Raw genomic sequence first — 16,724 nt, 5'->3', positions numbered from 1 at the left:
TTATGGTCAGGTGCGCATGCATTTGTTAGTACCACTGGCTGCCTTTAAACAAACTCCTAATCAAATCACCGAAAACGAACAATGCTGGGCACAATTATTAGTGCCACACCATGCAATATCTGCAAACTAGTGTAGGATAAAGAAGAGAGCATGCATAATTTACATTCCAATACTCAGTTGTCCGCGAAAGCACGAATGCAGTTTACGGAGGATCATCTTGAAATAATTGTGTAGCGTGTATTTTTGACGAATGTCTGGGTAAATTAGTGTTCAGTAAATCGCAGGCGCAAGCTATACATACCGCAGAAGATGCAGCAGGCTGAAGATGATGATCATGTATTCAGAATCCATTATGAACAACATGTGCAACATTACCTAGTTGCACTACTACAGTCTACACATTCGTCGATTAGCTTCTTCATAGGCACTGGATCAATTATTCAGAAAGCCCAGCACCATGCCATCCCATAAATTAGAACTACTACTTGTGTCTACTTGACAAGTGGAACAAGTGAACACTAGATACCAATTTTGTTATCTGACACACTTGTATTCAACTTATATTTTAAAAGATTTTAACCCGTTAATTATGATCGACTAATTTTTTTAAATATTGTTGTTGATTTCCTCTTTTGCTAAATTAACTACGAAATTTTGAACATTCATACATGAGAGTATTGGGACCATGTGAATTATTCATGCGAGAAACCAAGTTTAAAGATTGGGCATCTAACAAAGCTACATATAGCGTGGGAATGCTTTTTAAAATTGAAGATGGTTATTTTTAGGGTTAATTACATTTTGTATCGTGGTTATTTTAATTGTCAATTTGGTATTACTAGTTTCACTATTTATATTTTGCACCCTGTAGAAGTTATGGCGCTGCAAAATGCACATTTTTGACCAATTAACGTTAAAGTTGACCGTTATCTACTAAACGGTAGAGGCATATCAAACATTTCGGTGAACATGATGAACCCTTGCCTCCATTAAAGAGAGTAGCTCTTGCGAGGCCCAAAAAAGTGAGGAAGAAAAATATGATATTGTGTCTACCTAGAGAAAATAATTCAACTATGCTCAAGAGACAGGTTACTAGCCTAAGATATTCTAACTGTAATGAATGGAAGCAGTTGTCCAAAAAAGATATAACAAGTTTTTACTTTTTCATTGTTGGAAAGTTATCATTCACATTACTTATTATTTTTTTTTTTTGCAAAAACTTGAAGGTGAATTCACCTGGCAACCAAAACCTCCAAAATGTTCTTATTGCAAGGAGGAGGGTCATAATTTAAGAACATGCAATTCTCAGGTATTATACTGTAATCTTTGAATGCAAACTTTTAGGTATTCTTTTCACTTGTAAGTTGTAATTGTTTTGGAAGTATTTGAAGAAGATATACATGAAAATTAAGAGCAAAGACCAGGAGGTATAGGATCAAACTTCCTTCAAGAAAAATTTGTCAAAGCTTCAGCAATGACAAAGAGACATGTATATTAAGAGAACTGCAACAAAAGGCCTGAACCAGTCAAGCATTGAGGGGCTGTAAAACCATTTAAGGCACCAACACAAGCAGATTCTTCAGGGGTGAAATCATTTAAGAAAGATGATGTCAACTTTACTACACTAGAGCAGTTCAAGCTGCATTCAACAAGAAGACCTTGGGTAAAAGGAAGGTTGTTTAACAATTTTCTGCTACAATTATTGGAACTGAACTGTTTTTGCGATATTGGAACTGAAATCTTTTGTTGTTAGACTTTATTTTGTGGTTGACATGATTGTGAAAACAGTATTTATCTCCCTTTTGCGCTAAATGTACAGTTAAATCTCTTTAAAGTAATAGGGTCGGGACCAAGAAAAAATATTACTTTTATCGAGTTTATTACTTTACCGGAAGTAAAAATACATTTTGTTCATTATGTTGAAACCGGAGAAAAATATTTACTTTATCGATTATTATTTAATCAAAATTTAACTATATTACTGAATTTGGCCGGAGCATATATATCAGTTTCATCAGATTGTTTGTTCTCCATTTATATTTGTTAGTTCTCTATCCTTTTCAGTTTCATCTGCTTTTTCCCATCCAAAGAAACGAACAACATTCAATAAATTTGATTCATAAACATGTTTTCGGCTGAAATTATAATAAAGAACATAACACATGACTTAACACATTCAACTTATTTTGCAACTACATCACATCTAAATCTCCACTCATGCAAACTCAGTACACTAAAATTGCAAACCAAGTCATAATTTCTTAAATTTGTTTTTCCCATACCTTTCAAGTCTAAACAGATATCTTCATCTTCATTCGAACAAACCTCACTACTATACACCTCAGCGCACTTGTTTTTGAACATTTTCAAGGTGGTTAATCCTAAACAGTAAACCTGGTATGATAATTTTTGCATGCTCGCCCAAAGGAACATCCAACCATCAGAAATAGCGACATCAATCACATGACAGAAAATGGTTTATATAGATGGAAGAGAAGCAGAGGACTGCTGCACGGGTCAACAAAATTGAAAACAATTTTACCCTCTAAAACCATTTAAATATTAGGAGATTGACACAATTAAATGCCGGTTTTCTTTTATCAATTCGGTCCATCTAAAGTAGGATCTGGTTGGAGTTGGTAAACCTGTAAACCCAACATGAGACTAATTTGAAAGGGAAGTTATGAGTTATATTATTTTGGTTATTTTGGAAAATACGGTTATTAAACAGCTAGTTGACAAAATATGGGTAAATTAACATTACATTTCACAATTTAATTAGGCACGTATAGATATTCAAAATAGGTTAGGCTCATTTTTGTCTTGAATGAGGGAGAAACTATACTTAGAAATAAGGTTAATTATGTTTCGCATTTCCGTGATTATTTTAATTATCACTTTAATATTACTAGTTTTATTATTTGTACTTTGCACCCCGTAGAAGTTATGGTGCTGTAAAATATATCATTTCGTCAGTACTCTATTAAATATGAACGTAAGTTTTAAAATTGTAGAGGGTAAAATTGTTTTCAAAATATTGCGGGCTATATTTTGGAGACAAACTCTTAAAACGATTTTTATAAAACCATTAGTCATTAAAACTGACAAAATCTATTAACATCTCTTTTCTTTGATAGTGACACATCAGGCAATAGCCGCCTCCCTCCTCTGTCCTCTCTTCTAGGGTTTGTCAATTTTCAAGTAAATCGAGGGGCTTTTACTGGTTTTCTCCGGTGGAAAACCCCAATCCCTTCATTTTTTATTTTCGTTGATTTCTTTTCAATAAAACCCAATTTTTTTGGATATTTGTATGTCTCTCCTCTTGGAGTATGTTTCTGTCTCTTCTTTTGGAGTGTTTGTTATGTTTTTACTTAGTTATGTTTGTGTTAATCTGGCTACTTTGAAAATGATTTATGTGGTTTTGTGGGAGATCTGTTTTTCGTGCATTAAATTTGGGCTGGTGCCGATTATTACAAGAGCTTACTTTTCACAACTAAAATGTGTTCATCTTTTGAGATCTTTCACCCTCGGCTTGTCTATTACTGGTTTTTGGCATGTAGATAGCTTGAGTGTTTCTGAACATTGGGTTACATGTGGTGCGTATGTGAAGGTCATTTGTGATATTACTAGTTCTAGGATTGGTACATGTATGATCGATCAGGAAGCCATTTTAATATTTTTTCATTCAAAGAATCGTGAGATTCATGATATTAAACAGTCTGAAAATATAAGCGACTATTTGTTTAGCTCATTTATTTCTTTAATTCTGGCTGTGTTTTTTTCGATGGAAGTTTTGTTTCTATTGAAATTAAGTTGTAATTTTGGTTGATGGAATTTAACAAAAGCATTTTGTCAAAAAAAACTGACAAAATCTGAGTCGAACTGGTGTATGATCTGTAGAATTGAGGCACAAATAAATAATAATTTTAATTGAAAATATTTAAACCGATTAGTAAAACCCCTGTTCGGCTAATCTCATGGACTCGTAGTTAGTGAGACAATGGGCCGTAGTTTTCTGTATGGGCTCGTTCGTCATATCAAGCCTGTACGAGATGCTAACAATTTCGTTACAGGATTTAAAGGATTGAAATTGTAAGCAAATTTTATTTAATTTAGATTTAATGTAAAGATATAAGGATACTGAGACATCCGTAAAAAACAAATAGATTATATAATCCTAAAGAATCAAATAATGTTTCAATATCTTAGAATTTAACAGGTTTATATAAAACATTAATTAAATACCTTTGAAATTTCAAGGATAGTCTAAAATGCTAATTTAATACCACGTTTTCAAATCATTAATAAATATCCTAAGATTTTAATGAATTTTTGAAATTCTAATAGAATATTTCTAGATCTCAATAATACAAAATATAGATTTTAAAACGATGACTAAATACACACCCTCCATATAGGGAGGGACACAGGGGCATTTCGACGTCAGGGAGTGATATTACGGATCCCCGAATTCGCTACCAATCCTTGAACGCGCCCAATCCCGAACAGAGATTATTTTCCACTTGATTCCCATCCAAACGGGGAACGGGAATCCCCACGAGAATTTGATTTTTTTTTAATTACCAAAATTATTATATATTTTATAGTTTTTAATAAACAACTAATCTACTAACTCGTAATATATAAATATATTGATATTATCCATAGATTTTAACACCAAATCATTTTAAAATTGATTTATATTACAAATAAACAATAAATTAAAAATTATTAAAAATTAAAATGTATTATATTATAATATAAAAAATTGATCAATAAATTATAAATTATTCTAAACTTATAACAATATTATAATTGCTCTATATTATTAATCATTTATTTATTGTAATATATACACACACATACATACATTACATTCGGGATCGGAGCGGGGAGACGCTAATCCCGACCCTCTCCGATCCCCGAAAATTATTTTAAAACTTTTCTTGTTCCCCTTCCCGCTCCCGAAAAATTCCCCCAATCTCGATCCAAGCGGGACAGGGATCGGATCGGGTTCCGGCGCTACTCTTATAGCCAGTTTAGATATAGTTAAAATATTCCTTATTACCTAAATTTATTTATTATTTTAAATGAAAAGTGAATATTTTAAATTTCTTTTCTCCTTAAATACTTTTATTATTATGAGTAAATTATGGGCTATCAAAAATACAAGAATATATAGTTAGTATAAATCAATTATAAACTTTTAACAGCTAATATAAAATTACAAAAATAACTTAAATTGTTCAGAAAACAAACTTCAAACTACTACTAATTTCAAAATTTTGAGCTTTAGCATGTGTTAATTAACCTAACTATCTGCCAAACCATCTTTACATACTAAGTAGAGTTTATGGAAGACAGAAACATATGCCAGTAAGTCGGTTTCAGAGGCCAAATAGTTGGTTCAAAGTACTACTATACGTGTCTAGTGAGTTAATTGTATTGATCTATCGACGTAGTTTCAAAAAAATAAAAGCCAAAAGCCATGCAGCTGGAACCGACGATGTGATAAATGGAATTTACACTAACGCCGAATGTCAACGATACGAAAGTACAAAAACACGATATGAAAGTATAAAAAATAGATTAGTTTTAGGTTCAAATGAAAGACCGAAAAGTCTTTACCACTTAAGTAATCTCATGCGATGAGTGCATATTATTCAAATAAAATAATTTTTTGATTCATCTCTCTCAACTGCAGAATTCAAGACTTGTGTACAGATACACAGAATCAGTAAAGCCTATAGCCAAACCAAACAAGATAAAAGTAATCTCCAGCATTACATCATTAGTCTTATACATTCAAACTATAAATGTAAACTGGAGATCAGGGAGTGCTTTCAGACATTTGAACAGATGATCTTTCATATTCCTCTTCCCAGTTTGTTGTTCGATAAAACCAAGCGTATAAAATAAGCTGAACTGCTCCAGATATCGCTCCTAAACCATTGGGAATCTGCAGTTTCACACATTTCACATGTTGTAACTAACTCAATAATTACCCCCCTCCCCTGATCACAGTTTTGCTCCCGAGTTTTTTTAAGGGAATGGAGTAAGTTATAACGAGGTAAAGTACTTTAATCCCACTTTTGGAGTGAAAGTTTGTTAAATTTTCATTCATTACCACTTACTTTCGCTCCTTTTAAAAACTCGGGAGTACAGTTATAAATGCAAGTAAAACTACTTTACTCACCCTTCACTTACTTTCGTTTCTATTTAAAACTCGGGATCAAGGGTAATGTGTACAGAATTGCAGTTCAATTAACTTACCAGAAGATAAGGATCAAACTTAAGCAATGCGTAAATCGTCCAAATTACTCCATTCGAAAAACTAGCAACTGACAGAGCAAGCGGCATGTACTTCACACTCTTGGTCTTTATCACACGTTTCTGCATCCCATGCATGCATCCATTCATAACACAACTCTAATTCTATACTGATTTTGCGTATTGACGAGTAATTTAAACGTACGTACCATGACACTCAAGGGTGATATGTACATGATTATGTTAAAGACGATACTTATCAACCCAACAAGCATAGCTCTTCCATGGAGTGTAGGTAATGCAAGTATGGTAATAGCCACCACCACAGCGAAGAACACAGCTTCTATCGTAAGAGCGATATATATCTTTTTCTGCAGAAACACAAACATTCATTACAAACCACATTCAATCTAACCAAAAACTAATCGGTTGAGTCATCGATAAATACCCGTGTTGCCCAATTGCTGTATATGATGAAGATAGTAACGTAAATGATTTCAAGCACAAAACCAGCACCATTGATTGTAAGCACCAAAATATCATCTGAAGTCACAAATGGCATTCCGTAAAACGACCACATCGCGCAGTTGAGCACTGTCGCCACATATGGATGTGGTTTGTATTCTTGCACCGATTTGGCTTTGATTATTTTCTGAAATGTTGGTCTGCACTCAAAAAAGAAAGTTTTTATTCAATTAACTTGATCAACATTCAAATCATAATGAATGCGTACTTGGCGGCATATGTACATTCAAATTATAATAACTACGGATTCGTCGATACTTTTATATTAAAATCATAATGACTGCATACTCGACGGAATATATACAGATCCATCCTAAAAACATATACTTACATGGGGGAAAGAAATAGGCAAGCAGATATGAAATTTCCTGCACACAGAGAAAAGATAAAAAACATCAGAAAAAAAAAACTTAATTACAAATATGAAAGTATGAGCACACATTTCAAAATGAAAAAAAGAAAAGTTGGTAGTAATAATTACCTATGATACCAATAACAGTTCTTGCGACTCCGGTACCCGTCATCTTCGTTTAGGATTCGCAAATCGTTACTTAAAAATTTGCAAATTTTTAAACGATAAAAGTATTTGCAGAGATCAGTTAGAGATCTAAGTTTTGTGTGTGAAGGTGAGATATGTGAAGAAGAAGAAGAAGGCAAAGTTATTACGAGAAAGAGCTTTTTGCTCGAATTTTATGGGTCACCATTGGAATTAATTCAACTTATATAAGCATCTCGTGTGACTCTTTATATACACGTTCATAATAGTTGGGGGCCCCAGGTATGTTTTGCTGTATACCAATGATAGGAGAACATTTGTTATCAATATTTCTATCTGATATTTGATGTTATCCTAAGGTTAAGGTAAAGTTTAGGAGTAATTACTTTGTGAACAAAATGAGATATAATTACTGTTACCTCGGTTTCAAAATATAGGTTTATTTTGAATTATGACTAGTCAACTTAATCATATTTTGACTGAAACTTACATATATCATGTAATGGAAAAAATAATATATCATTAGAAAGTATATTTAATTTATTTTATAATATCAATTTTAAATTTTAAAAATAATTTATAGATACTTTTTAATATTTAGTTAAAAAATGATCAAATTAAAATGAACATGTAATTAGGGAGGAAAAGGGGCTTTATTTGGTACATTAAGAATTTATTTGAGCTTTAGCTTTCTGAAACGAATTACTAGTTTTTCCAAATCAAACTTCTCATATTATTATTTGGTAATTAGCATATTAAAGTAACGGTTTATTTCCATAAAGTTAATTTTGAAAAAAGTTAAATGAAGATATTTTTTCAATTAGATAATTATATCCTTATGTCTGGTGAAAATAAAAAAAAATTGAGACATCTGTTTATCAAACAGTTTTATTCAACAGTTTAATTAATTAATGAATTAAAATGATTAATTTAGTGGTTAATTCAATCCGCTACAGTTAATCGCATCAATCGAACATAGATAAAGCAGAAGTTAATTTATGATTTAATAATATCTACTACTATCAATATAATTAACACTGAATTACTTTTTTATTTATTTCGTGAGATTTTGAATGATTTATGAAAACTACATTTAAATATTTTACTAGATTCTCCATCTGTTAGAATTCACCTAAAATTAAAATCAACAAATTCATAAATAATTATCAATCTCCTAAATTCTAGATTAAATATACCAGTTATAATAAATAATAAGAGAAGAGAAAATTCAGAAACTACGTGCAAAGATTATCTAATTACACATAAGAGAAAAAAGACACAAACAAATCAAACCCAGGTTATTGAGAAAATTCAGAAACCGAGGGAGCAGGAGAAGATTGAGATCGAAGATGAGGACTAATTTGGTTTGATCATGTTTATGTTCTTCACTTGGTAGTTAGTACCTACTGCTCCCTTGTCCCAATAAATTCTTAATATTTAAAATAGAGTGTTTGATACGCATTTTAAGACTTTTATATATTATAGTTAGATAAATTATTTAAAAAAAAATCATTTGAATTAAAATTAAATGTTCAAATTTTTATTCAAAATTAGAAAATCTTAAAAATAAGTTATGGAAAGACTTTAAATGCATGTCGAAGTCTCCATTTTAAATGTTAAGAAACTATCGGAACTGAATGTTAAGAATTTATCGGTATCATGAAACACAAATTACATGATGCTTATTTCCTCTTCAGATACGACCGAGAACTATTTAAACAACACGCATGCTAATTGTTAAGAATCCTTAAGGTACAGGGCCTTAAAAGATTAATATTCCTTCAATCTGCCTAATTAAAATAGATTGTATATGACAGTCATATTCAATTGTCACCTATAATATCCTTGCAGTGAATTGTCTTCTGTCCTTACATTGATACTATCAGACAATCATCTCTTCTAAGTTCTATCCTAACACGGAGTTGTCCAGCGTTTCCTGGATGAGAGGTAAAGTAAAACTCCTAATTCTTCACTATGTATCTCACTGTTCATGATATAGGGTTTTATAAGTTCCAGTAGCATGAGTCTCAGAACAATGATTGTAAAGAAGACAAGTCAGGTTTAGGAAGTATGCACAACCTAAAGAGAATAATGTTCCAGAGGCAAACATTGGTAAATCTCAACATGTACTGAAAGAAGCGCAAACAAGGATATACTAACAGTTAATTTCAGTAAAATTTCTTTGGTAAAAACTTCAACTAGTTTCGACATCAATATCGATTTGCGAACTTCCTTAGAGGTTACTACCTACGTGCGGTAAAAAAAAGCTCAGGGACGCTGTTCTGAATTTACTTTATCTGCCAAATTTCAGCTGATAACGGGAAATATATGGGAACTAGTCGACTACAACTTGGAATATATTAAGGATCCTTGTCAATCTAGCGCCCAAGGATATTAAAAAAATTTAAAACTAATACATAACAGGAGGGCCAGGCCAACATAATAGTTCAATAAGACAGAAGACTAATTAGGGGCGTTTAGATCGTTAGTTGGAATGGGATACGGGAATCGGAATGAGAGGTATGGGAATGGGAATGACATGGTATCCTAACGGGTAAGTAGGGAATGATTTACCCATTTATTAGGAATGAAGTTCCCATTCCCAATCACCAAATTATTAATCCAAACACTAACACATGAGATTGAGGTTCCAATTCCCATTATAACCGCACTCATTAACCATGAACCAAATGACTCCTAAGACTCATATTCTTGTACTCATCAGCTAATTTAAATAGGCTAAAGCTGGAGTGTTTGGCCAGGCTGGAAGCAAGCATAATAGTATCCTAGTTCCTCCAAAGCCATTAACAAATGACTGGACATCAGATAATTAAGATATGGACAGAGATGCTTAATCAAAAGTTTTCTTAATTTTGTTTACATATATGTATAGTCTTCACTGTCCTTATTGCGTGCTATTTTGTTCATTTTGCAAATTCTCCAGGGATCTGCCTATTTACGTGAGTGAACTTGTGTTCCATATAAAACATTAACCTTACCAAGTGTCAGAAACCCCATATATATTGTAACAAAACTAGTAAATTGACCTCTAATTACGAGACCATTTTAAGTAACAAGGCTCACATCCAAAATTATCAAGTTGAAACAGTTAAATATTATATTCAACAAAAGCATCCACTAGAGACTAGAGTAAAGGCATTCTGTTCCCATATTAAACTACATAAACGGAAACACTCTAAACCCTCTCTAGCTAAGCAAATTATCAAACCAGTACTTAGCTCATTCACTCACTTCTTGTCAATCACCAAATTATTAATCCAAACACTAACACATGGGATTTGAGGTTCCGATTCCCATTATAACCGGACTCATTAACCACGAACCAAACGACTCCTAAGACTCGTATTCTTGTACTCATCAGCTAATCTGAATAGGCTAAAAGCTGGAGTGTTTGGCCAGGCTGGAAGCAAGCATGATAGTAACCTAGTTCCTCCAAAGCCATTATAATTAAGATATGGACAGAGATGCTTAATCAAAAGTTTTCTTAATTTTGTTTACATATATGTATAGTCTTCACTGTCCTTATTGCGTGCTATTTTGTTCATTTTGCAAATTCTCCAGGGATCTACCTATTTATGTGAGTGAACTTGTGTTCCATATAAAACATTAACCTTACCAAGTGTCAGAAACCCCATATATATTGTAACAAAACTAGTAAATTGACCTCTAATTACGAGACCATTTCAAGTAACAAGGCTCACATCCAAAATTATCAAGTTGAGACAGTCAAATATTATATTCAACAAAAGCATCCACTAGAGACTAGAGAGTAAAGGCATTTTGTTCCCGTATTAAACTACATAAACGGAAACACTCTAAACCCTCTCTAGCTAAGCAAATTATCAAACCAGTACTTAGCTCATTCACTCACTTCTTGTCAGTTATAAACAAATTATAACTGACAACCAGCAAATCATAGGATGCGAGGAAGTACTTGGTTTTATCAGTCTGATCACAAGTATCTCGCCTGGACTATAAACAAATCAAGACACCCCTACTAAATCCCCTTTTTTCATTTACGAACTTCAACTAGTATCGCAACATTGATTTCAAACTTCCTTAAATGTTACTACCTACATGCGGTAATATTGAGCTCAGCTCAGGGACGCTGTTCTGAACTTGTTATTTCTGCCAAGTTTCAGCAGATACTGGGAAATCTATGGGAACTAGTTAACTACACCTTGGAATACTTATATTAAGGAGCCCTGTCAATCCAGGGTCCAAGGATATTATAAAATTTCAAAGCTAATACAAAACAACAGAGCCATGCAAACGTAATAGCTCAATATGACAGAATACTTCTATTTTCATACTAATCAGCATCAGCTAATCTGAACAGACTAAAGCTTAAGTGTCTGGGCAGGTAGCAGGCAGCAGGCAGCAGGCATTGATCCCTAGTTCCTGCAAAGCCATTAATAAATGACTGGACAGCACATTATAAAGATATGGATTATGGACAGAGATGATTCATAAAAGTGTTCTTAATTTTGTTTAAATACATGTATACTCTTCGCTATCCTTTATGCCTGCTATTTTGTTCATTTCACAGGGTCTCCAAGGATGTACCCTATGTATCTGAGTAGACTTGTGTTCCAGAAAAAACATTAACCTTATCAAGCGTTGGAAACCACATAGATATATTCCAACAAAACCAGTAAACGGACCTATAATTACGAGAAGATATAAAGTAACAAGTCTCACATCAAAAATTATCAAGTTGCAACAGTCAGACACTATATTCAACAAAAGCATCCACTAGAGTACAAGCATTCATCCAACCAAATTAAACTACATTAACGAAAACACTCTTAACCCTCTCTAGCTAAGCAAATTACCAAACCAGCAATTAGCTCATCCACTCACTTCTTCTCAGTTGCATTGTTCTGCAACTCCTTCTTTAGCTGCAAAGAGAAATCATCATTGACATCATCATCATCCCAATCATCCTCCCATTCTTGTGTCACATCCGTCCCTATCTCGTTCTTCTCCCCAACCTCTGCCATCACAATATCCCTATCAGTAAAACTAAGTAACACGACAGAACACTAACACAGAATTTTATCAACGCTATTATCTAGTTCTTTCCTCAAACTCCACTATTACAATAACACGACACAACATTAACACAACAATTTATCTAAACCTACTATCCTAATTAATTATATCCACATACGCCTCAGTGTTACAAACACAACAATACATCAAACACAGCAAACTATTATTCACAATTAATTTAATAACGCCTCTCGCCCTAAAACATTATGTTTACTAGGAATTATCGATACGAAAACTAAATTGAAAACAGTAGCAATAAAAATTAAAATAGAAACACAATGCGATTTTACGAGTAACGAAAAATTAAAAATTGGGGGAAAAGTAGGGAGAGATAAACCTAGACCGATTTCGAACTCTTCGAACTCATCATCGTCTTCAAACAAGTCGATTTTCGCAGCCTCTTCAACTTTATCCTCAACTTTTGTTTCTGCCATTACAATCTGCAACAAATATCAAATAAATAACTCAATCGTACAATAAAAAAATTGAGGGCTTAATTAAACCCTAATTTCATATCACTAAAAAACAGATACACACAACTATATTCACAATTATATTCATAAAAGAGAAACTATACTTACCAAGCTTTGGTTGTGCGTAAAATTATTTAGTACAATACAGCTATTTTGCAGCTGAGCGGGAGTTTTATAGTTGCTCCACTTTGCAAGAAACAAAAACAATGGATAGGTACTAGCTTTTATTTAAACGACGTCGGTTTTGGAAAACTTGATAAAATTGTTTTACATTTTTTTTAATTTGAAATTCTAATAATCGTTTTTAACTTAGTAGGGTCAAAATCAACCAAGTTTGAGTTAAATTAAAAATTATAAAAGCAAGATTTTGACGACAATAATTGAGGTATTATGTAGTCATCTCACAAGGACCGTGCACTCTTAAAAAGTGAAAACATCCATTAAAATTCGAAACTCTCAAAATTTAGTATTAAAGACAAAGAATACCCTCTTTTTTTTCAAAACATTTTTTTCACAACATTTGGCGTCAGAAAAACAACATCAACATACTTGGAAGAACACAAAACAAGACATACGAGGAAGTAACGGCGGCAACACAAACAATTGTATTTACCATCGAGATTCCGACACACTGGACCTACTCCACTCAAAGAGGTTGTGGTTCAAACACCTTGGACAAATCACCGACTTCTACGACCAATTTCTCAAGGGATGAATCCCCAAACTCAGATGTTAAACGCTCCCATTAACACCCAAGCTCCTGGGTTCGAGATGTCAACATTTGTGATTTCAGGAATTACGAACCCTGCTAATGGAATGCCTTTGTGCCCCGAAGTTGAAGGGAATGGTCTCTCACAATATGGAGGAGGACGAATGACCCAATACATCTAAGGCTTGACCCCCACATTTGAAGGGCGTGATTTTCCTAGTCCTTACACGGAGGAGGATTTTAAACCATCAACTGGGGAAGACGTAGCTCCAATAAGGAGACGTGCTGGCAGGGAAACTGAACCAAGTGGGCGCCTTCCATCAGAGGACTCAAGAGACGACTCCTCAGAGTATACAAGAAATGCTAAAGGTTCATGAAGCTGTTCTCCAAAAGCTGAACATGATTTGGAGAAGCGACAACCAAGGCATATGTTGAATGTTAGAGAATCAAATGATGCACCCCTATCATAAATCCGGAAGATCCACCAAGGAGAGGGAGGGTTGGAACCCTTAGGGTTGATCCCTGATCCTAATGACTTAATGCCTCTTGGAGATCATGATGATCCAGCACCATTATTCACGGCAGAAATCATGAATACTTACATTACGAGCAAGTTCAAGATGTCGTCTATCAAAGCGTAAAATGAAACCGGTGACCCGATAAATCATGTAAGGACGTTCTCCAACCCTCTATTATTTTCTCAAACTCTGGGGGCATGTCTTAAAGATGGTACATCTGTCAACCCTCAACTCAATTGGTTCCTTTAGAGATCTCAATCAAGCTTTTATAAAGTAATTAATAAGTGGAAGAGTACACGAGAAGAGTTTAGCACCTCCCATGAGTCTCAAAAAAGAAGTAAAGCAGTCTTCGAGAGATTATATGAACTGATTCACAAATAAAAATCTAGATGACAAAGTGGCAATGATAGACATATAATAAGAAACTAAGAATAAGCACTGCAAGATAAATATGGGTTATTGAAGCAATGATAAATACGGCTATTAGATTGACGATTTGGAGGTTTCATGTTGACGATTTTGCCGTTGGGAAAGAGACCGATTAGACTGACTGATTTTAGAACTAATGAATTTGTGGGTGGTTGGTTGAGAAGGTGTCTCGCTTATTGCAGGCTTTATTACTCTGGTCCAAGATTAATTATATAAGATGATTATGTATGGATTTATTTTGGATATGTATCAAATAAGATATCCGTGTACTATACTTAAAGTGTTAGACTCACTTGACGGAAGTACCCACCTTGTAAAAATGTTTGAAGTTCACGTACATAAAACTAGAGTTTTTAAAATTTTATATCTCAAGTGGTCTGGCACATAAATGATATGTACACATAGTGCACCTTACTCAAATATTAAAGACCAAAAAAGAGTAATTTATACAAGATAAATCACCGAGTCGTAGATAATTGAGTTTCCAATGGTGGCGGATTCATAAAAATTGTTAGTGGTGCACTAATATATATAAGAAAGTTATGTCAAATTTGTAAAAATGATTATCGATATGATTAATCTTCTTTTTCATCTTTATAATATATATTTATAAAATTTTAATATATGATAGCTGTAAATTCGATTTTTCAAACAATCTATCTTCATCGAGACCATGTAAATAGAAATAATACGGGGGCACTTAACTTTTTGTATTAGGAACACTTGATAAAATATATGCATTTATATTATAAATTATTTATATAAGTTATTTAAATAAAAATTAAGAAACACATATTTCCGTAAGCATTTATTTAAATCCGTACTTGGTTTTCACACTGCTAATGGAAGAGTTATCGAATATCAAATTATTGACCCAAAATCACTCTTCATAACCAACCCACCTTCCTCAATTTGGACATTTATCGAATCAAGATATCTGACATTCGTCTTACATATATCAAAAAACCAATAAGATAAAATCATCAAACGATGTCAGTGGGACCAAATAAAATACCAAATTTACTTCCAGCTCAAAGACATCTCCTTTTATATATTATAAGGGGACTGGGGCAAATTGAGTCAACAAGACTAGCATGAATTTATGACTTTACCCTTATATATTGAAAATTTACAAAAATGACACTCTAATATGATTTGTGCTAAAATAAGAAAATTTTGTGTGCCACTAAGAATCGAACCCCTAACATTCTATCATATTAGAAAGTAATAATCATTATGCTACAAAGATCTTTGAGTTCATTTTCAAACTCTAATTAGATAAGCACACTATCTCTTTCTGTCATATATTCTTATATTATTTTAACTCTGTGCACATAAAATGTTAGTTATATTTTTATATAATTCCATTTTTCCGGTTTTCATAGTTTTACACATAATTATAAATTCATTCATCTTTTATAAATTTTATTACCATTAATTTTTTATGATTAAATAAATGGAAAATATATTTTTTAATTCTATAATAATATTTTTATGTCCTTTATTTAAATTAGTAAATTACTGATAGGGGTGTAAAATGGAATTAAACCGAACAACTTCATACTCAAGTTTGAGATCATTTTACTTTGTAGTATCTATATATGAATTTAATCTAGTTTGATTCGAATATAATGTAGTCTCAAGAGATTTTAAAGTGAATTGGAGCAAGTTTTATATATTTCCTTGTCCTAACCGAATAGTCTGTGATGCCTGAGATCCTTGGAAAATATTATCTAATAATGTAAAATGTGATTTTTTTATTTAAGTTTTATTTAAGTTTTATAATATTTTTTATTGTATCAAAAATAACTCCATCAACCATTCTCACTTCTTCAAATGAACGACAACTTTTTTTCCTTAAAAAAACATTCTCAAGAAGAATAAATCATTGCCTGTTGCATGTACTTTGTTGAGCCTACCAACAACATCACCCCTTTTCGGAGTTTCCGCCTGTTTTCATGTGGCATCCAAGTAAAGTGAGTTGGAATATTGGAATATCTGTAGTTGGTAGCAGATGGAAATTCCTGATTTCCTATTAACCAAGCTTCAAGCTTGGTCCTTCTGGACTCAGCTTCATCACAAACATCCCATAATGGAACTCCAGACTTAAAATAAACATACTTGATGCATGTCAAATGAACATGTTGACATTCAACTGTTAGGTAATGAATATAACACAGAGGGGGGTGAATGTGTTTGGACAATTTTAATGCCTTTTTGATTTATTA

The 16,724-nt window shown here is 32.9% G+C and overlaps 2 protein-coding genes across 2 annotated transcripts; both read right to left on the bottom strand.

Annotated features, from left to right (window-relative positions):
• Window positions 1-5,570: 5,570 nt before the first annotated feature.
• On the bottom strand, window positions 5,571-7,514 carry LOC141716644 (bidirectional sugar transporter SWEET5-like). Its single transcript, XM_074518836.1, has 6 exons — window positions 7,277-7,514; window positions 7,127-7,163; window positions 6,719-6,935; window positions 6,480-6,641; window positions 6,274-6,393; window positions 5,571-5,959 (listed from the first exon to the last, which is right to left on the bottom strand). The coding sequence occupies exons 1-6, from the start codon at window positions 7,317-7,319 to the stop codon at window positions 5,831-5,833; spliced, it is 708 nt and encodes a 235-aa protein (XP_074374937.1). The 5' UTR covers window positions 7,320-7,514; the 3' UTR covers window positions 5,571-5,830.
• A 4,507-nt stretch (window positions 7,515-12,021) lies between these two features.
• Window positions 12,022-13,068, bottom strand: LOC141716643 (protein DELETION OF SUV3 SUPPRESSOR 1(I)-like). The gene is made up of 3 exons (XM_074518835.1): window positions 12,949-13,068; window positions 12,705-12,807; window positions 12,022-12,308 (listed from the first exon to the last, which is right to left on the bottom strand). The coding sequence occupies exons 2-3, from the start codon at window positions 12,799-12,801 to the stop codon at window positions 12,172-12,174; spliced, it is 234 nt and encodes a 77-aa protein (XP_074374936.1). The 5' UTR covers window positions 12,802-12,807; window positions 12,949-13,068; the 3' UTR covers window positions 12,022-12,171.
• Between the last annotated feature and the right edge of the window lie 3,656 nt (window positions 13,069-16,724).

The sequence above is a fragment of the Apium graveolens genome, chromosome 4 (assembly GCF_009905375.1).
Source record: "Apium graveolens cultivar Ventura chromosome 4, ASM990537v1, whole genome shotgun sequence".
NCBI lineage: Eukaryota > Viridiplantae > Streptophyta > Magnoliopsida > Apiales > Apiaceae > Apium > Apium graveolens.
Note: the sequence above shows the minus strand (reverse complement) of the source record. Positions and strands in the feature narration are given on the sequence as shown.

Coding starts and splice junctions, on each gene's coding strand:
- LOC141716644 (XM_074518836.1), bottom strand. CDS start 7,319: ATGACGGGTACCGGAGTCGCAAGAACTGTTATTGGTATCATAG. Junction 7,164..7,276: donor AACTGTTATTGGTATCATAG/GTAATTATTACT, acceptor CTCTGTGTGCAG/GAAATTTCATATCTGCTTGC. Junction 6,936..7,126: donor TGCCTATTTCTTTCCCCCAT/GTAAGTATATGT, acceptor TTTTGAGTGCAG/ACCAACATTTCAGAAAATAA.
- LOC141716643 (XM_074518835.1), bottom strand. CDS start 12,801: ATGGCAGAAACAAAAGTTGAGGATAAAGTTGAAGAGGCTGCGAAAATC. Junction 12,309..12,704: donor AGAGTTCGAAATCGGTCTAG/GTTTATCTCTCC, acceptor TTGTGATGGCAG/AGGTTGGGGAGAAGAACGAG.